General features: G+C 43.1%; 3 protein-coding genes and 1 pseudogene across 8 annotated transcripts; 2 read left to right on the plus strand and 2 right to left on the minus strand.

Annotated features, from left to right (window-relative positions):
- Window positions 1–411: 411 nt before the first annotated feature.
- On the plus strand, window positions 412–5,302 carry LOC107276290 (receptor-like cytoplasmic kinase 176; annotated as a pseudogene).
- Window positions 5,303–6,588: 1,286 nt separating this feature from the next.
- On the minus strand, window positions 6,589–12,039 carry HIRL1 (hypersensitive-induced response protein-like protein 1). Of its 6 annotated transcripts, XM_066310291.1 has the most exons (6): window positions 10,624–10,679; window positions 9,465–9,622; window positions 8,228–8,448; window positions 7,739–7,859; window positions 7,418–7,606; window positions 6,661–7,318 (listed from the first exon to the last, which is right to left on the minus strand). In XM_066310291.1, the coding sequence occupies exons 3-6, from the start codon at window positions 8,414–8,416 to the stop codon at window positions 6,951–6,953; spliced, it is 867 nt and encodes a 288-aa protein (XP_066166388.1). In that variant the 5' UTR covers window positions 8,417–8,448; window positions 9,465–9,622; window positions 10,624–10,679; the 3' UTR covers window positions 6,661–6,950. The 6 variants fall into 6 exon arrangements, with proteins under 6 accessions (NP_001389580.1, NP_001389578.1, NP_001389579.1 ...); NM_001402651.1 differs by lacking the exons at window positions 9,465–9,622; window positions 10,624–10,679 and adding an exon at window positions 11,762–12,033 and having other exon boundaries at window positions 6,589–7,318; NM_001402649.1 differs by lacking the exons at window positions 9,465–9,622; window positions 10,624–10,679 and adding an exon at window positions 11,793–12,030 and having other exon boundaries at window positions 6,589–7,318.
- Window positions 12,040–14,368: 2,329 nt separating this feature from the next.
- Window positions 14,369–15,920, plus strand: LOC107276523 (inactive protein RESTRICTED TEV MOVEMENT 2). Its single transcript, XM_015785286.3, has 2 exons — window positions 14,369–14,615; window positions 14,764–15,920. Exons 1-2 carry the CDS (start codon window positions 14,474–14,476, stop codon window positions 15,564–15,566), a joined length of 945 nt encoding a protein of 314 aa, XP_015640772.1. The 5' UTR covers window positions 14,369–14,473; the 3' UTR covers window positions 15,567–15,920.
- LOC4339792 (ATP-dependent Clp protease proteolytic subunit-related protein 1, chloroplastic) lies at window positions 15,800–19,325 on the minus strand. The gene is made up of 9 exons (XM_015785285.3): window positions 19,062–19,325; window positions 18,175–18,290; window positions 17,865–18,074; window positions 17,653–17,757; window positions 17,484–17,546; window positions 16,747–16,858; window positions 16,579–16,640; window positions 16,288–16,470; window positions 15,800–16,204 (listed from the first exon to the last, which is right to left on the minus strand). Exons 1-9 carry the CDS (start codon window positions 19,267–19,269, stop codon window positions 16,103–16,105), a joined length of 1,161 nt encoding a protein of 386 aa, XP_015640771.1. The 5' UTR covers window positions 19,270–19,325; the 3' UTR covers window positions 15,800–16,102.
- Between the last annotated feature and the right edge of the window lie 1,756 nt (window positions 19,326–21,081).

Raw genomic sequence — 21,081 nt, forward strand, 5'->3', positions numbered from 1 at the left:
GTCCGTCCGGCGCATATATATTTTCATGGTCATAATATAATGTGAGTGGAAACGACGAACGCCGCGCGCGCGCACCACGCTAGCTAGGTAGCATGCAGCTGGTGATGGAATCAGCGGCAGGCACCGTCCGTCCGTGCGTGGCCGTGGCCTGGCCGCTGATGAGTACTGTATGTTAACGTTGGTTGGTGACGTTGGACGGAGCAGCGAGATGGAGGTCGATCGAGGCAGCGCGCACCGAAAGTGGAGATGGATCAGCGCCTCAGCGGCCGGGCAGATCGATGCATGTTGCCAAAACAGATTAACAAACAAACAAATGGAGATCGATCGAGGAGACGATGATGATGCATGAGGCTGCCTGTTTAGATAGAAACGGCACACGCAATGGAAATGCAATGCAAGGGGTGCGGCTAGCTAGCTGTGGGCACAACACAACACGAGGGGGAGCAGCCTCTCCTCTCTGGTCCTGGAGCCAGGTGGAGATCGATGTGATGAGCATGCCATATGCACCCTCTCTCTCTGGCCTGGCCTGCTGCTTTCTCCCCTCATCGATCACATTGCACTCATCATCTCCTCTCCACTGCTAGCTAGGCTAGCTGCTTCATTCTCATTGCATCCATATCATATCGATCGATCTCTCCTCTCCTCCTCGCGCGCGCCCCTAATCGATCCATCCATCCATCCTTCTTAATTAATTCCTAGTTAGTACTAACTAGGTAGGTAGCTAGGGTGCTCTCGGTCGCTACTGGAGTAGTACTTGTTAATTTGTAGGTGTACTCCGGCCACGATCGAACGACATGGGTGCTGGGCGGTCGGTGCCTGCGCGCGGGAGGGATTCGGAGTCGTCGTCCAGGAAGACCAAGGCCGCCGCCTCATCCTCATCCACTGCAGGTTGCTGGGGACGCCTCCCGCTACTCATCAGCTCCGGCGGCATCATGACGTCATCGCCGCCCGACCGCTCCCCGCCGTACCTGCAGACCACCGCTGAACCCACCCTCTACGCCGGCACCACCAACAACTCCTACAGTATGTAGTATATAACACCTCTTATTTACTCGATCTTCTTCTTAATTTCTCACTCCATCTGCTCCTTACTGGACTACTATACTGGATCTTCCATGTATGCATGCAATATTTCTTATTTATTACTTACATATTAATTATCCTTTAGTTTTACCATTCCATATATGGCTTTATATGACTCCCTCTACTTCTTTAATTTAGGGGAAAAGCGAGTCCCCTAATCCTCATTGACGGATCCAAAAATAAATAGCAAAGGGGTTTGAACAAAACTAGATAAAGCTACATATAGTCCTCCTCATATCTATGTATGGTAAACAAATTTAGTGAATGTTTCATGAGGGCTCTCATGGTCTTCACACCAGTAGTGGGGCCTCGAGACCCCGCCGCTCCCATGCTGGATCCGCCCCTGATAATCCTATTCAAGGTGCTTATATTTAGGAACACATGGAGTACTCCCCTTATTTATGCCTCAAGGACACATGTATTTTGTATTATGATTCTTGGGAGAGACTTACAAAGCATCTTACAAAGCCGGTAAAACAAAATGAAAGAAGGAAAAAAATCATTTTTACTTACATTTGCAGTCTTGGAGGTTCACAATTGTTTGTTGTTTGACAAGGTATTTGTGTACGTAATTCGCTAGACACGTGGCCTGCTTTGATTGCATTGTTTGTAGGGATATAACTGTATGATCTCCTTATGCGGTTATATCCCAACAAACGATGCAATAAAAGCGACCACGTGGCTATTCCGTCGCGAACAAGAAAGCATATGGATTGTTATGCATAGTAGTTAGGTTTTTTCATAGCGAACAAGAAAGTATATGAATTATTATTCAAGTAGTTAGGTTTTGTAAGTTTACCATTATGGTAATATGCAGCGTACTTATATACTATTCATTAAATTATAAAGTAGTATCATAAGCATAATATATTAAGAATGGCATTTGATTGTATTCCTCATATGGATATAAGTATATAACTATACGGTCTCCTCGTGTGACTATAAAAGACGATCACGTGCTTGTTCCGTAGCGAACAAGAAAGTATTGGAATTATATCCAAGTAGTTAGGTTTTGTAAGTATACCGTTATTGTAACGTGCATGTGGCATGCTTATATACCATTCGTTAAATTAGAGAATAGTATCAAGAGTGTATGTGTGTGTGTGTGTGTGTGTGTGATTGTGTGTGTGTGTGTGTGTGTTGTGTTTGTGTGTGTGTATGTGTGTTAAGAATAAATAGCATGTGGGAACATTCTCTATCTGTTTATTTTTACATTACATGAATTGGACTTAGTGACAACAACTCAACTCAAATTTTGTCAAAGTCAATTCTAAATTTCTTTGAACTATTGTTGTGATGTTATGATCAATACTTGTTATACCTATACCTATGCTTATTGATGCAGAGCCTTTTCTGCCAGAAGAAGCATTCTCTGGGAGTATTTCACCATCTTTAGTAGCTGCGGACTTTCAACTAAGACAATTTACTTATGCTGATCTTCAACGTGCCACCGGATACTTTCGGCCCGAGACTTTTCTTGGTGTGGGAGGTTTTGGGCGTGTCTACAAAGGATGGATTCAGGTGAATGAAACTGCTCATGGAAAACCTAGGACTGGAATACCTATTGCTGTTAAGACACTCAACTATGATGGGCTACAAGGACATGATGAATGGGTGGTATGTTTTCCATCTTAACTTAATTACCATTATTATATATTTATGAATATTAAGGACAGCCAAGTATTTGTTTAATGAATCGACACTTAATTAGAGTGTGCCACTTTTATTGAATAGAGCGGGAGAAAAACTATACAAGTACTCCCTCCGTCCCAAAATATGAGCATTTTTAGACTCTGATATGGTCTCCGAGATGCTACTTTAACTAACAATATCTATAAAAGTAAGATGTTTTAAATAAAAAGAATTAATTTTTTTGAATGACTCGCACAAAACGGTGCAAATAAAAAGAATTACTTCCTCCGTTTCATATTATAAGACTTTCTAGCATTGCCCACATCCATATATATGTTAATGAATCTAGACACATTCATATATAAATCTAGACAACAAATATTTATTTGTCTAGACACAAATATTTGTCTAGACATGTGTCTAGACAAATAAATATTTGTCTAGACACATATGTGTCTAGATTTATATATGAATGTGTCTAGATTCATTAACATATATATGGATGTGGGCAATGCTAAAATATCTTATAATATGAAATGGAGGGAGTACATATTATGGTAGTTTATTTAATGATAATTCTAGTAACATCAATTTTATATCAATTTTATATGATTGATCTTTTTTTATTTTTTATTAATAGTCAAAGTTAAAAATATTTTACTTGTCACTATTCTAAAAATACTTATATTTTGATTAGGGGGGACTATATGTTATATACAGTATATAAGAAAAGGAAAAGAAAAACATGTTGCTAAGGTAGCAAGGCTACGAGATATTTTTAGGAAAGCCAAGTAAATCAGCTATTTTTTTTTCTTCTCAGGCTGAAATCCATTATCTGAGAAACCTAAAGCACCCACATCTGGTGAAATTGATTGGTTTCTGTATGGAAGGTGATCAGAGACAGCTAGTTTATGAGTTTATGTCCCGTGGAAGCCTGGAGAACCATCTCTTTATTAGGAGTAAGTATCTCCGGTGCTAGAATATTATTTACTGCTTAATCTTGGATTAACGATCATGATTTGTTGAGTAGTAATTCTCTGTGTTTTCAACAGGTCGCACGCCACTTCCATGGTTTCTCAGGGTGAAAATTGTGCTAGGTGCAGCAAAGGGACTTGCTTTTCTCCATGAACAAGAGATGCCTGTTATCTTTCGGGATTTCAAAACATCCAACATTCTACTTGATGAGGTGTGTATATATATGTGCTTTAGTTTCAATTCTGCATGCGCCATATATATACTCACTTGATTGTTCATACCCTTAATTGTGCTGTACCATGCATTATGTTGATCATATTGATTGGTTCATCTATCTATACAGGATTTCAACGCAAAACTATCTGACTTTGGGTTTGCTAGAGATGGTCCTGTTGGTGATATGGCCCATGTGTCCACCCGAGTGTTAGGAACATATGGATATGCAGCTCCTGAGTACGTGTTGACAGGTGAGATGACCATATTCATTTTTTTTACAATCAGTTGGATTAGTCTTCTCTAGCTGTATATATTTAGAGAGATATGCATATGCAATGGAAATTTGGAATGATGGATCTCCATTGTAACATACCAACCAAGATAGATAGAAATTGTTGACCTCATCTTTTCTCTTATGCTTATACTTATCAGTCAAAGTTTAAATTTTTAACCTTAAATTTAAAGCTAATTTTAAAGTTTTCTCATTGAAATTTATTTTTCAGTCTTTGCTTTTTGATCGCTAAGAACACATATATAAAGGTTTTGTTTCCTCATGGTTGTATTGTTTTTTTACTATTAGGTCACTTAACATCGATGAGCGACCGTATACAGCTTCAGAGTGGTGCTACTAAAGGTGTTATCAGGCAAGAAGGCAATGGAGCGGAACCTGGTTGAATGGGCTCACAACAACGCCAACGATAGGAGCATCCACAGGCTGATAGACCCCGGGCTCGGGTCCAACTTCTCCATGGCGGGAGCCCAAATCCTGGCCCGCACGGCCCGTTCTTGCACCAGGCAGAATCCCAGGGACAGGCCCCTGATGAGCGAGGTGGTGCACACACTGGAGACGCTGCACACGGATCAGCGTGCCAATGCCACCACCAGCTACTCCTACTCCCAGTCCCAGCCGCCGAGCCCCAGCGCAAACCCAAGCCCAAGCCGGAGCCCGATGAGGAGCAGCGCGTCGTCGCCGTACGGGGCCCCGTATCCCTATGGCGGGATCGGCGGGCATGCGTCTCCGCTCCGCCACGGCACTCGCAGGGCCATGGCCTGATCATCATCTGATACTGATAGACCTCTGGAGTCTGGATCGAGGAAATCAAGCAAGTTCGTGCTTGCTTGCTAGCTCATGGATCGATACTATTTATTTGTGTTGTTGTGGTGGTGGTGTTGGCTTTGAAAAACTTGGTGTGTGGTAGAGCTAGCCTGCCAACAATTCCCGTTTTAGTGATGTTTGCTTGTTTAATTAAGTCGGTTTGGAACAATCTTCAAATGTTGGATTATCATTTTTGGTTGTATCAATTCGACCCTGGTGGCTGCCTTGCACTTGCAGTGCATCCACTGCGATGGAGGACTCTCTCTCTACTCAGTGGTGGAGGAGCAGCTTCATTGCCAAGTTCGCTGGCGTCGATCGTCAGCCGCGCCCTACGGCCTTATTTTTTTTAGTTTATTAGCCAAAATTTAAATTTTTAACATTAAATTTAGAGTTGATTTTGAGGTTTTATTCAATGTAGTTTGTTTTTTTAGCTGCTTTTAGATCATTAAAAATATGTATAAAAAAGTTCTATTCACAAATTATTTTGTTTATAAATATCTCGTTTGATTTATTCCTCAAATAAGTTAAATGATGAGGCTGCTAGCTCGCGCATCACAATGCCTCGACCATGAATTAATGGAGCGAATGAAACGGTACTAATGGATGAGATGGCGAAGTGTAGCTAGCTAGGGCCTAGAAGCGTTGAGTTAACATTGCCAGCTGATATCATATCAAGATCACGAATGAGTATTCTCTACCATAATGTCACTACCATTATAACTATTGGTCTGTGGGTCTATTTTTCTGTTGCTCCACACATCAGTGATTGTAATGGTAGTGCCATTATGGCAGAGGATGTGAATCCCAGGACCGCTACGGCTGCTAATGGTTGAAAACCAAACAGAGAATAACCATGGGGCGGAGATATGCAGTTTGTTGATAGCCAATTTTTGAAAATCTAAAAATGTTAGGTTTCTTCTTTTTGGTTTTTCATTTTTGGGATTATACAACCACGGCTTTTCATAATCTGGATAAAAAGTAGACTGTTTGAGTGAGCTTTTGATTCTAAGAGAAGCCGCATCTGACACAAACTCCCCAATCAAGGCCAACAGGATACCCAAGAGAGCTTCTTAGAATTTGGATACAGAAACTTCCCCAATTAAACAGACTCATCAGGATACCCAAGAGAGATGAAGCACTCGATACAGGAAACAGTTGTGCTCACTATTTGGGTTGTCATAGTTATGAACAGGTCCACAATTTTACTTGGGCCTACTAATTGTTTCTTTCTTAGTGGGGGAGCCTAAGCTAAGAGGCTCTATGTGCATAGCGACGTTACTCTTTACTAATAGTATTATACTACCAGTAGAAATGATTCAAACCATTTGTTATTAAGGGTGAATCAATAATTTACTAACATAGTGATTAGGGGTAACTTTTGTAGTTTATGGTTTTAGCTAGATTGATATATGGCTATCCATTGCGCTAGCATCACTATATTCCATCGAAAAAGCCAGAGAAGAAGGAAAAAAGTTGTCACTGCTAAATGACGATTATACCCCCTCCACATCTTTTTTTTTACAATAATGTTTCTTCACGTTTTTACTACCGCTAACTAAGATAGTAGTATAAATATATCCGAACCCTTCGATCAAATGAGATTTTTTTTATTATAAGTAGAAAGTACCATAGCGAGGCTCATGCATGCAAGCTGAAAATGCACAACTCGAGACGGCATATCATACAAGTAATACAATACAGAGAACCGGATTACATGCACATTTACATGTTTGACGCTGAAATTTCACAAAGTTTTCACAAGGCATAGTTCCACACATACATACACGATAGGATATCATTCACAACTAAAATGAAAATGTTGCCCGCGCGCGCACACACGTCGGTCGGACAGCTAGCATGAAGAAATTACAAGACATATCTAATCACACAGGACAAATCAAGAGAAACAGCAGCTTAGCAATCCCACAGCTGGTGTCCCACATGGATGCTAATGGGAGGTGGTGGTAGCCTGGCCCTGAAGAAGGCCGTCGCGGATCTGCGTGGCGATGTCGCGGACGGCGCCGGGGCCATGGGGGATGAAGACGGAGGAGGCCTTTGAGGAGGCGCCGATCTCCTTCATGGTGTCGAAGTACTGGGTGATGAGCACCATGTCCATCACGTCCTTGGCCGTGGTGCCCGGCACGTTCACTGAGAACCCCAGCACGCTGTCCCTCAACCCATCCACGATCGCCTGACGCTGCCTCGCGATACCCAGCCCCGACAGGTACTTTGCTTCCGCTTCTCCCTCCGCCCTCTTTATCTGCACGATCTTCTCTGCCTCTGCCTTCTCGTTTGCAGCCACCCTCAGCCTCGCAGCTGCACATCATCTCATCTCATTCTCATCAGTTTCAGTTGGTGCAACATAGTACATCAGTGTATCTTGTGTAATTAAGGATTACAGTGTAACCGCCTTACCTGCATTGATTTCATTCATCGCTCGCTTCACGTGCTCGTCTGGCTCAATGTCAACGATGAGCGTCTGAACAATCTCAAACCCGTAAGCAGACATAGCCTTCTCCAGCTCATCCTCCACTGCCTTTGCTATGTCGTTCTTCTGCTCAAATGCGTCGTCCAGGTTCAGCTTCGGAACACTTGCCCTGATCACTGCCCATACCAATTGTACCACCAGAAAAGTTAGTCCTCGGTACTTGATACACCAGTGTTCATATGCATCACATACCAATCGACAGAATAAATAAATACGACTAATATTCCACTAGTTCCAGTAAATTATACCATCGAAGACATAAGCTTGGATCTGAGATCTTGTGTTGCTCAGCTTGTAGAAAGCATCATTTGCCTTGCCAGCCAAAGCTCTGTACTGGATCGATGCCACAACATTGACAAACACATTGTCCTGCAGACACCAAAATGCTCGGTCTTCACATGCCAGTAGCATCATAAAAACTCATCAAACTAAAATAATGATAATCAATGGCAATGTGTGAATCTCTGACATTTCAAATACTTAACCACAGGTGAATAATAACGGTTAAATAAGATAGTTTTTTTTTTGAGAAAAAATAAGATAGTATATTAGAGTTGCTGCATATTATGTAACAGTGATTTTTAAAGTGTATCAAAATTGGAAATTGTTGTGCGTAACTTATCACCATTAGAACAGCTAACTGTCATTAGAAAAACAAAGATAGGAAGGATAGGCATCTATTTTAACTAAGAGTGTTTGCCATAAAAAACAAAAAAAGAGTTAAGAGTGAGACAAACCTTTGTCTTGGTTTCACAGCGCACATCCAGTTGCTGCAACCTGAGTGTGAGATGGCCAGCTATACGCTTCCCAGCAAACCAAGGCAGGCAGTGACATCCTGGCTCAAGCACAGCATCAAACTTCCCGAACTGTTCTCTAATGGCCACTGTAGACTGATCAACTTGAACACAGCAGAACAAATTGCCCATAGCTGCAGTCCTTAGATAGCTTCCGGCCGTACCTGAATGTTCATACATCATAAAGCCGATTTAGTGATGATAAAAGCATCAATAGGCACAAAAGTAAATGCTAAACTGCTACTGCCACTTTGTTTAAAAATTAAAACCAAAAGGACAAACGACTAAACGAGAAGACAGGATCCAGTTTAAATTTCTCCTTAAGCACATAATTTAGTCAACAGGCAATAATACACTCAAGCAGAGTCAAATACCAAAACCAAACAGTGACTGAGAAAACCAAATGATCATACATAAATCACGCAGGTCTGATCATTTTTTTTAATATAAGGTAGTTTCTGCAATTTAGTTCCCAACAGTCCATTAGCCTGCAGAATGCTTTTACAAAAAAAAATAAAAAAATAAAAAAACATAGATGACTGTTGTAACAAAGCACTTGTAAAATTTACAAAAACATTGACGCTTGAGCACATGTTGCACATCATTCCATCAATTAGCATTCCTAGATTAGAGACAGTCTTAGAGTAAACCTTTATTGACGTGTGCTTCAGAAGTTGTATGATAGCTAAATTGATTGAGACGATGAAATAGTTATACCAAACAAGTCTACAAATCTACATACAATCCAACTATTTACTGTAAATTTCAACAACTTTTGATGCTAAATTTCATTATCTCATCAAAGAAAACATTAGTCTTCAGTCTTGGAGGAAAAAAAAAGTATGTTGTCCGCAAATTTGCTTATCCAACAAGGCCAGATTTTTTAAAAAATTTCAGAAACATAAATCTTGCTCTAACGCAAAAGAAGTCCAATAGCTTGAAAATCTTACAAGGTTCAGGTTTTATGTATTATCCATGAATATGAACAGACTTCTTCTTTTTTTTAGAGAGAGAAATATGCAAGGACTTCTCTGTACAATAGATGAAAACAGGATAGCTAGGGAACTAAAAACACTAAGATTAATCGCATCACACCATATAGAATGAAAATAGAACTTGAACGAAGTATGCAGGAATGTCTCAAGCAAAGCAAACAATGGAAGATTGCAATAGAACTTGCCTGGGCTGAAACTTGAACGTGGAAGGGCAAGAGAGAATAGCCAGCTGGTATCAGGATATGCCTAAATGAGACACTATGACAGGGTGGTGTTGTTTATCAGGAAGGGAAGGTAGCAGCACATTTTGCTGTATCCTGTTAAATTAGTTGGTCCACTTTATCTGCTTTTACAATGGACCAACACAAAGAAGAACCAATCAGCTGTGGCATGTGGGTGTGGATCAACCCAAACATTGACTGATCCCCATTTGACCACGGCGTATATATCACTGTCTGGACTGTCAAGTGGATGCAGGAACTACTAATAAATTGGCAGCCGATTGCGTACGAAATGTTCAGAGATGTTTTGGTATGAAATTGCGTGTATAGACTTGATGCAAAGTCATAGCTACATTCCTAACAGAAAAAAGCTCGATAATTTCGGCGACAAGCATGCGTGCAATGCCTGTAACTATCACAGGAGAAGAAAAAAAATGGCGCTACGTTCCAGTAGGGAGGATATATCTGGGGAAATTACAAGCACTTACCTTTCATAGGAGTGAAAGATCAGCATAAGAAAAAAAAAACACAGGGAAGGCTAGACCCATTATTGCTACTTGTTGTCCAAATCAACGAGATAATAATAATTGCTGCCTTTTTCGATTTTTTTTCTTTTAAGTTTTATAACGAGTATGAGGAAATTGCAGTGGATAGAGACAGAGTGAGTCCACTAGACTTGGCAGCAGACAAGGAGGGAAACAGTGTGCGGGGAGAGAAGGATAAGACCAAATCGAATGGATATTTTGGTTAGCGTAAAGCGAAAGGGCAAGTGGCAAAAGAGAGAAAAGAAAGAAACAAGGGAAGAATTGAATCGAGGATCGTTTTGGTGAGGACTTAGCACCGCCGAATTGAAGGGGAAATCTCCTGCCAAAATTGAAGAAGAAGAAGAAGAAACAGAAGGGAAGATGAGGGGGCAGAGAGAACGAGGCCACGCGTATAACCAAAACACAAGGAAGCAGCGAGCTACAGAGAGTGTGTGTGTGTGTGTGTGTCTGACTGTAACCTAACCTAAGAAATCGAGAATGCAGAATTGAGGAACAGCAGCAGCAATTGCAGGGATCTTGCACAATATTAGGCATCTAGGAAGGAGAGGAGTCAGAAAAAGGAGGGATTTTGGGGTTACCTTGGTGCCGGGTGGATCGAGGAGGAGCTGTGCAACTTCCACTTGTGTCTTAATTTGTTCCTCTAGTGGACTACTCGTCGTATAAATAAGGACGGCGCAGCCTTTGGTCCGAGGAACTCGAGGGGATTCTCACAAGAAAAAGGAAAGAAAAAATGATCTCTCTCTCGTCCGGCTTCGGCTTGTGTGTGTTTTACCTGTGCAGCTTGATGAGCCTTTGACGGACCTTACGGAGTTCCCGTCGACAGAGACGTCAGGTAGACACAGTAAAACCAGACGGAAAGAACGATGGGCGGAAGACGATCATCCCCTCCCATGGCATATAGCCCTCTTTGCTTTCCTTTTTTCTTTAGCCTCCTTTACTTTTTGGGATAACCTTTTTTTCTCCTTCAACCATAAATTCATCCATAAAATCGAATATAACGTTTCTCCCATCTTTAAAAATCGGTGCAAATCGACTCCTATAGAAAATTGACCCACATATCAACGACTTCTCATCACCTATCTTGTTTCTCATCCTCCCTCTCTCTCTCTCTCTCCTCTCCTTCCTGTGGCACATCAAGAAGAAGGTTCGAGGTGTCATATCTAGACGACCATCCCTCTCCCACCCCCACCCTCTCCCCCTTCACCCCATAATTAACGGCAGTGGAGTGAGGATGGGATCATGGGAATGCCTATCTTGGTGGCTTAGGCTCAGAGACGGCAATAACAACTTCCTTGGAATGGGCTAGCGGTGGATATCAAGCCAGCACGGCTTAGCTCGGCTCGATCTAGCTTGGTAGGATAACTAGCTGAGGCTCGTTATCCAAACGAGCTATAAGGCAGGCTCGGCTCGGCTGCCGGCTCGAGCCAGCTCGTTTAGCTCGTGAGCCCGAACAAGATATCAAAGTCAGGATGGAGCAAGATACATCAAAGTATGATTCAAGTAATACGATTCATATCCATGTGAATATGTCCCATCCATTCATCCATAGAATGGAAGTATTGAACACAACAAGACTAAATGGATCCAAAACCATCCAAGAAATCTTCAAAAGATTAAAAAACATAGAGAAGCCTGAAATCTCCCCATAAAAAGGCTAACACAACAACACCGAGATCTTTCACCATAAAAAGAAATGTCGGAAATTAAGCTTCATACTGTGAAGGAGAAGTAGAGAGCAGAAAGCTTCCTTTATTCATTCCTGCTCCATGGCCATGGCGGACAAAGATGCATGGCCGGCGGCCGCACGGGATGGAGGCAGAGCGCGACACGGGGTGGAGGCAGGGAGCGGCGCCGTGCGGGACGGAGGCAGGGAGCGCGACACAAGGTGTAGGTGCGCGCAGCCGCAAGGCGGGACGGCGGACGGCGGACGGCGACTCGGTCTGGATTGGATCGATGGTTAGGAGAAGGGGAGGAGATATTTTTCTGTTGATTTCTCTGTAGGCTGTAGCTCTCGATTGATTTTTCTATTGATGGATGCACGGGATGGAGGAATTTTTTTTCATTTTTAAATTTACTTTTTTTAATATTTACAGAAATATTACGTCGGTGGAAAGATTTAAAAAATAGACCCTATCTTTCTCCATTTGGGCGGCAAGCTAACATAACACACGGTGCCACATTTTGCGCTTAGCCCCTTACCGCCCAAATATAATTTTTGCCATGCCAAAAAAAGCAATTGGCTTGTTCTTTTTGCATCTGAGCCCCTTGCTGCCCTTGCGAATTTTGCACGGAAGCCCCTTACCGCCCAGACAGAAGGTGGCAAGGGGGCCAAAATTCACAGCCCCTAAAACGACAGTTATGCGCTCGTGTGCCACGTCAACTTGCCGCCCAAATAGAGAGTGGCAGGGTCTATTTTTGTAAATCTTTTAATTGATATAATATTTTTATAAATATTAAAAAAAATAAATTTAACAATAAAAAAAATTCCGGGATGGAGTGGTATACTTGGGCTGTCATCTTGGGCTTGCCTATGGGCAATGGGCAACATACTGATGTATCAGCTCGTTAAGCTCGCGAGTAGCTCGTGAGCCAGCTCGAGCTGGCTCGTTATGTCTAACGAGCTGCAAAGGCAACTTGGCTTGTTGCGTTTTCTAAACGAGCCGAGCCGAGTTGGTCACGCGCCGAGCGAGCTAACGAGCCACAAGTTTTTCGTTCAGCCCTAGTATGGGCCCACCACCACCACTCCGCGAGTCACTACACTATCCTTTCTTGTTGACCCTGCATGAGGAATTCGTCGTCCGCCGCCCTGAGATTGCTCGACATTAGATTTAGGTTGATGAGGGTGTGCCTCCTCTCCGTATTGTGGGTGAGCGTCGTGTCTAGATGCAGGGCGTGCTTGACTTCAGGGGAAGGTGGCCTGACGACGATGCCAGTGGATATAGAAGTAGCTCCGCGACGACGGTCCTTGATCTGCCACAAGTCGTGCTGCTCCTGCTAGTGGATGCCATAACCTCAATGAGTGGACGAAGAGGCATCCTACCTACCTCCCCGCGCCACACCTTCCAGCCTCCACCCCCTGCCGCGCTACTGCTGCCACCACAAACTGCTCTCCGCTTAAACCCATCATCGTGCTCCACCGTATCGTCCTCATCCTCCTTGATGACCACCTCCACGCAGCCACCATTACCTTCAAGCTATTCTACTGTCATCTACGGTGAGCCTCACTGAGCTCGAGCTGTCGATGGCCTCCATACTGTGGGGGTCGAGGTGCGCCACCCCCATAGGAGCCATCCCCATCTATCTCTTTCAGTCCTCTCTCATCCTCGAGCTTGGCTCATTGCTCGTCGGGTCCTTGCTCCTCCTCCACGACCTAGCTCAACCACCGCCACCACTACCTTGCTTGACTCGGGGGTGGTGTGGCACGATTGATAACACGCGACTGGGCGCGGAACAGCGGAGCATACTCTGAGCCCTCTATTGCACTCGCTTGGGACAACAATGCACAAGCAAGCGAGCTCGGAGGGGCTCGCCATCCAACCTAGCCCTGCCTGACTCGGTTGGAGAAAAAAGAGAAGAAAGGGGTGAAGAGCGGGAGCTAGCTTTGTGGGTCCTACTTTTTTTTTCTTTGCGACTTACATGTGGTTCTATGTTTGCACGTTAGTGAGTTTGACCATGGTTAAATCGCCACATTAGCATAAATCATCTCCCAAACTATCGAAGAAATCTATTTGCACTGATTTTTGAAGTTGAAGGATGCGCTATATCTGGTTTTGCGGTTGAGATATACCATTCGACCCAAAGCGAATAAGCGATAGTAGAGTGAGGCAAAATAGACGTATTCCTTTCTTTTTGTTGTGTTTGCTTTTGGGCCCACGTCAACAATCCAAGCGCGTCCAATGTCCTCCAGGGGCGGCCCATGCATGATGATTGCCAGCCCACCTAATATAAACATCTCCGTGAAAATAGGCCCAGCCCAAAATAGCGTGCGATGCGATGCAAAGGAGCTCGGCTAGTCATAGTTAACTTGGGAGAACATTCCGGTTCCGCAATGGCTGAGTTCCTTAATTTGATTCCTCTTCCTCCCAATCTGCTTAATTAAGCTCACTCGCAAAGGCAAATGTAGATAGATCCCTAACCTTTCCTAAGCATCTTAGTTTTCAGAACATATATTGTGGATCGTACTAGTTAGCTGGCTACGTCGTCAATTTCCTGCCCTCAAGAAAAGTTTGGAACCATATTCGATCCATCACCACCGCCCTTCAGGCTGCAGGCCACGTACGACCTGTAGCTATATATACATCCTGATGCTGGCTACACCACAACGATCCATCCATCCATCCATCTGTCTCGAACGCAAATTCTATTGCAGCAGCAAATAAACCGACGAGCTGTACGTAGCTTAGCTTCCATCGCGCGGGTGGTAGATTGATGGCGAGCAACAAGCAAGGAGGAGGCAAGCAGCAGGCAGCTGCTGCTAGTCCTGGTCCTGATCAGAAAGATGAAGAGCTTGACCCCAAGTTCGAGTGGCTCGACAATGCCAACAACTTCCTCCTCCGCCTCTACCTCACTGGTACGTACCCTAGCTGGCTGGCTGGCTAATTAATCCATCGTTTTGCCTGCATGAGTAGTTTCCAATTAATTTCGTCATTTTTTTTGCATGGATCGATCGATGCTAATACTAGTATATTCTATTGATCACATGCATATACATGATAAAGGTTTCAAGAAGGAAGATTTCAGGGTGCAAGTAGACGGCACGGGCAAGCTGACCGTCCGGGGGCAGCGCCCCGCCGCCGGCAGCAAGCACAACACCCGCTTCCACAAGGTCTTCCAGCTGCCCTCCAACGCTAACATCGACGACATCACCGGCCGCTTCGAGGCCAGCGTCCTCACCATCACCGTCCCCAAGCGCCCCGCCCCGACCTCCTCCGCGCCAGCTCCCACCTCCGTACAGGAGATCAAGCAGAAAGCGCCTACCGCCAAGCAGGAGCCCCAACCCCAATTCGACGAGGCACCCAACAAGAAGAAACAACAACAGGAGGAGGAGGAAGAAGCAGCCAAGAAGAAGCAGCAGCAGCTGCAGGAAGAGGAAGAAGCAACCAAGAAGAAGCAACAGGAGGAGGAGGAAGAAGCAGCCGCCAAGAAGACGAAGAAACTGCAGGAGGAAGAGGCGATTGCCAAGCACAAGCCTGCAACGACGACCGAGAGGAAGCAGGCAGAGCCTACTACTGCTGCACCGCTACCGGGGCATGTCGTCGATCGGGAGAGCCTGGCGGAGAAGGTGAAGCGGCGCGCCGAGGAAGAGTGCGCCAAGGCGGCGGCTGCGGCGGAGGAGAAGACGGCGACGGCGTTGAGCAGGTGGAGAGAGCGCGTGGCGGGGGAGCTGGAGCATCTGGGAGACATGAGGTGGGCGGAGGGCGTGGTGGAGACGGCGAGGAGGAACAAGGATGTCATCGCCACCGCCGTCGCCGCCTTCTCCCTCGGCTTCTTCGTCTCCCACAAGTTCTTCTGCAGGAGGTGATCCAATCCAATCCATCCATCCATCACACCGTATCTCCATGCCCATGTAATCTGAATTAAGCAAATGTGAATGTAAAGCGGCCAAATCTGTGTAAATTTGCAAGGAATATATTTGATTCAACTACCATATGTATACAGTCAAACACAAAAAAACGCACTGCATTGCATGAGTTCGTCTGTGTTTCACCGTCACGATTAAGCAGTGGTGTGCATCATGCAGAGCCAACACATGAATAAGAAGAATACTTGGTCACATGGATTACTGGATTACCATCTCCACTAGTGAATTCTATCTGAAAAATACAACAACCTTGGCAGGAAGGCAGCATAAACTACATATTCATCGTATTCATAGATGACCCAATAACACAAAAGCCACTGCAGTAAGCAACGTTTTCGTCAGCCTGAATCTATTCCAAACCCTGACAGGATTTCTTCTTGCATGCAAATGTAACAGGTAGGCTGCTCTGAATAGGACAACCACGCGTATCATCGTCGATATTAAGCTAGTGTATGGTTTTGATCTGACGTTCTAGTCTATCTAGGGACACTTGGAGTTGACCATCGCCCAGCTCCAGCTGCTGGGCGCTTCCCCGATTGCCGCATCTCCTGTGCTTTGGCCAACTGCGCGGTCAGATCCTATTCCAGGAAGGAAGATTTAGTCAGGGGAAAGCTACCTATGCAGACGTACCACAACACATGAATGATGGACCAAAAAGTACCTTTGGTTTGAAGGAACCATCCAAAGAGTGCAAGATTGTATCTGCAAGCCCATAATCGATGGCCTCCTGCGCACGGAAGTACCTTGGACCTTTGAGAAACTCTGCGAGCTCTTCCTTTGGTTTTCCAACTCCTTTTGACAACAGTTCAAGGTAGTAATCCGTGTTCGTGTCTAACTCTTTTGCCTGAGCACAGAATAGTAAAACATTCAGTCCTCGCAATTCGCAAGGCCCGTAGTGCATGTAGTGTGTCAGATACTGAGATAGATACTGAAAAGAAGAGGTGGATGTGACCTTAATCCACATGTCAATAGCAGCTCCACCAGATTTGTGGACCTTAGGCAGGTACAGTTTAGCTGAAGCATGACAATGATGTTTTCAGACCACAAGGTCAGTCACAAAAAAAACATGCACACGTTCAATTGCAAAAAGGAAACAATGAAACTTAGAAAAATAACATACTGATTGAATTTGGTAGCACTCCTCTTTTACCCTTGACGCCAAGGGACAGAAGCATTGCAGCCTGACCATATGCCATGCTAAGATTGATTGTGTAGACCTTGGATTTGCTTCGCTACAAGACCCCCCCAAAAAAAGAGCACCTGTCAGTTGTCACTCTACCTCAAAGCCATTGTGTCCATGCTTAAACTGTGTTTCATTCAATTTTAGAATTCCTGGCCATATGTTATTGATTCAGTCACTTTAATGTTTATATCCATGAAATTTTTGTGTTAATGTGTAAAACATCAGGCTGGCCATCTTCTCTAGATTCAGTTGCCATGGTTGACCAATCACATAACTGAAATTGATTCAAGTGTACTAACCTTAGAAAAGCGAAACTGTGCAAGCAAAGTTGTAAATAGTACTAGCATCTCCACTAGCAAATACAACTCTAACAAGACAAAAAATACTTATATCTTTCATAGTATATTCAAGAAAAATTTTAATACGCAGAATATACCGCTCTAGACTCACATCCCAACAGGTGCCATTTCCCCTAATCTGGTTGTAAGAACCAGGCTCTATGGCTCAATATCAATCAATTGATTGCAAGCAAGTAGTTTTGCACCATAAGCACACTAATGAAATCAGTTTCATGGATGTAACCTTGTATGAAAATACTGACACAAAACGTGTATAGCATTTTTATGCCGTATTGAACTTCCACTAAATCAGAGGAACAAAAGATAAGGGCTTACATTGATAAAATCAGCAATTGCAAATGCATCAGTTTCAGATGCAACCAGCTCATTGTTTTCATCCTGTCACAACACAGGAAAAATATAGATAAGCATCTTTTAATAATTTTGGTACAAGTTCACATCACATGTTGCTTACCTATTATCAATTCTCAAGATAAGAGCTTACCATGGTTCCTGTGGAGTTTATATACAAGTAAATTGGCTTGGTGCGGTCATCATAATCTAGCCACAGAAATTGCGCAGCAATAAGCTCTGTTACTGCTGGAACAATCTACCGGCAGAACAATAAGAATAGAAGGAACAAAGTTATTAACAATTTCATTTAAACATTGAAATATTATGCCATGGATAATGATGAAGGCATAAAGTTTGACTCACAGGCATTCCAAGGAATATAATTCGAGAGTCCAATAGCAATGATGGCAGATCTGGAGCTGAACTTCTCATTCTTCTATATCCTCGCCCTGCCCTGCCCATGCTCATGGTGCCCATTCCCATACCCATGCTGTAACCTGCAGGGCCCTCATGCATACCGGACAAGTTGTACATGCCAAATTCATCATAGCTCCTAGAAGCAGAAATGCTTTCCTGCAGTTCACGCAGGAAAATATCACATCGATTTTGTTGTGTCAATTTCATAGCACAAATTCAAGAAAGGACAATAATGACATCTCTATACAAAACTAACCTCTGTAACTCTCTGTGATTGCCGATCATATGGATTATCATCGTTCATAAACATTTCGATCTGAGCAGGGCTTAAGCCATAAAGGAATTGAGGAACATTCTTGTAATTATCCATCACTGCAAGAAAGCACCAAACATGAAAGAAGTGTTACAAATAAAGGGTGATGAGAGTGTCAGAGATAAGGTGATAAAGTGCGAGAAATAGTAAAACTAAGACACGATAGAAATGGTCACCTCACCATAAAAACTAGGGTAACTATTGCCTTCTGTATTCATGCATAAAGTGTCATTTTATCTTGGACCAAAAATCAATAAAGTCTATCATTTGACTATAGACCATCCATGGTAATAACTTCAACGGACTCTCCTCCTAGTCCTAGTGTTGGATTACCGAAATGCTAAAACAAAAGCGAGAGGGATGTTGTTCCTTTTTTACTGAAGAAACCACAAACTATACAGTGCGTAGTGATAATCAGTTTACATGGCTTTGTTCAGTTCTTGACATCAGTTTTTTTCATGTATGAACGTTGAAATTGCGTCAAAACTGTTAACAAGGCAGTATGTCATTAATATAGGTTCAAACAGTACAGCATAATTCATCGGTAAAGATTTGGCTTTGTTGCTGATTGAATGCAAACTGTGGTTTCATAACGCTCAAATGTCAACTAACACTGTAGATTAGAAGAAGAAAGCACAAAAAAAAAGTATTGGTCATCTTCAGGCTAATTCGTAAGAAGAAATGCGCACTGGTTGCTCACTAATTTTGATAGTAGTTTGCATGAATATGCTGATGCCCAACAGCCCAAGCCATGTGGCGAAACCTAGCAAGATCTTATTGTGGATAGAGCTCCCTGTTTGGGAAGTGAAGAGGGGGGAAAGTGAGCTCACGGCCATCTTTGAGGTTCTCCTCGCGGAACTGCTTGGGGATGTGGTCGTAGTTCTTGCGGAAGCCACCGCCGTCGCCGTAGTAGTAGCACCTGCAGCTGGCGGGCGGCCTCCTCGGGAGCCTCGACGGCGGCGGGGAGGAGGAGGGCGGGAAGGTGCTCTTGGCTGGCGACGGCGAGGCAGCGGCGGGGCAGCGCAGCGCGAGCGCCATGGTGAGGAAGGAGGCGGCCGGAGAGGAAGAAGAGGATTGGTGGCCTTCGCTTCACTGGGATTTGGATAGCTCCTTCCATAACCATAACCACTTCAATTCCTGTGATTTGGGAATTTTTCGTCTTTTTTTCAATAAGCACCTCTCGTTTTCTTATTTTTACAAACATTATTTTTTTTCTTATTAAAATAAAAGAAAATTGCATATTACTCTCTCCGTTCCAAAATAAATCAATTTAAGATAGGATGTGATATTTTCTGGTACTACAAATATAGATAAGAGCATATCAAAATTCATTATATAAAAAATATCCCATCACATATATTATTTTGAGATGGAGGAAGTATGTTATATATTTTACCATAGTTTAGGTTGGACTACGAGCTAACAACTCGGTTATATTTTTTTTACCATAGTTTAGGCTAGACTACACATAACAACTCCTTTCACTTTTGGGCAAGGAAATTTTATAAAATGTTGCACTCTGGATCTATTCTTCTTCCTTTTTTTCTTCACTTCAATTCAAGCTTGATGTCCATAGGTAAGCACATGTTTGCGTGTCCATAGATGTCATGGAGGTGGAGCGTGAGCTCAAGAACAAACTCGGTCGCTTCTGCCTCATGCTCAATACACCTGTTGCATTAAATGTGATGGTGTCCAACACCTTATCAATATTAATATGTGAAGAACTAGACTAGGACACTCGGTTGTGTAGAGCTAGACGAGGAGGCCACGATTAGGGTAGCATTGGATTTAGGTTTTGGATATGTGGACCATCCTAGGTGAGCAGCTTCAGCCGGTGGTAGCGGCCAAGTGTTGGATCTATGAGCTCTTCTAGTTTAGTATCTTTGAAATGTGAACGCCTCATACAACCATACATAAAGAACTCGAGCACTGGCATAGGCTCCAATGCTACAGAACCCACTCACCATCGCGTGTTGAGCTCAAACCAAAATAGGAGAGAAAGAGGGGCGATGGAGGAAGAACAACATGTCTATGAGTGCAATATCTTGCAAAAAATCATGTCCCAAAGTGAATATAATTATTGGCTCATAGTCCAAGCTGTAACTATGGTTGATAAATGTTAGTCAAAGTGAAACTTACAATATCACATAGCATTATGTGTATAGATGCTATATTTTTAAGATAATGGATAAAAATCTAGTCTCTATATTAATATGTGGATATGCATAGCAAAAGTGATAAGCAGGAGTACTTAGTGTTCATTCAGAAGCACTGGTTCGGCTAGAAACTCCTCTCATTTTTCATAAGCACGCTTCCCGAACTGCTATGGTATGTTTATTGTAAAAAGATCTAAAAGTTTCTTTAAAGATTTGCAATAGATAATATTTAACTAAACATTCACTAATGAGATACCCCATTTTGCGTGAACCATTTCAAGCTCCCCAAGCCCTAACACCCACTGCTGAATGTAGCCGGACTCCATGCCACACAAACGAGGGACACAAAAGATCAAGGAAAAGCCTTGAAGACTAAGCTTCAAATCTTTTTCTATGTCTTTGCTCTAAATTTACCCTATCATTGTACAGCGACAAACACGTCACATATATCACTAATCTTCTTAGAAACTTTGATATCAAACTCATCTCGCCATTGAATATAGTTTGATAATATGTTTATTTTGTGTTGAACATGTTACTATATTTTTCTACAAACTCAATCAAACTTAAAAAAATTGGATTAAAAAAAAGTCAAAATGACTTATAATATGAAACAAAGAAGTAAGTTCCAACCAAGCATGTTGAGAGTTAAGATTTTTTATTTTTGAGAATCAGAGTTAAGACTTGGGAGCAA

This window comes from Oryza sativa, chromosome 5, assembly GCF_034140825.1.
Source record: "Oryza sativa Japonica Group chromosome 5, ASM3414082v1".
In the NCBI taxonomy this organism is placed as follows: domain Eukaryota; kingdom Viridiplantae; phylum Streptophyta; class Magnoliopsida; order Poales; family Poaceae; genus Oryza; species Oryza sativa.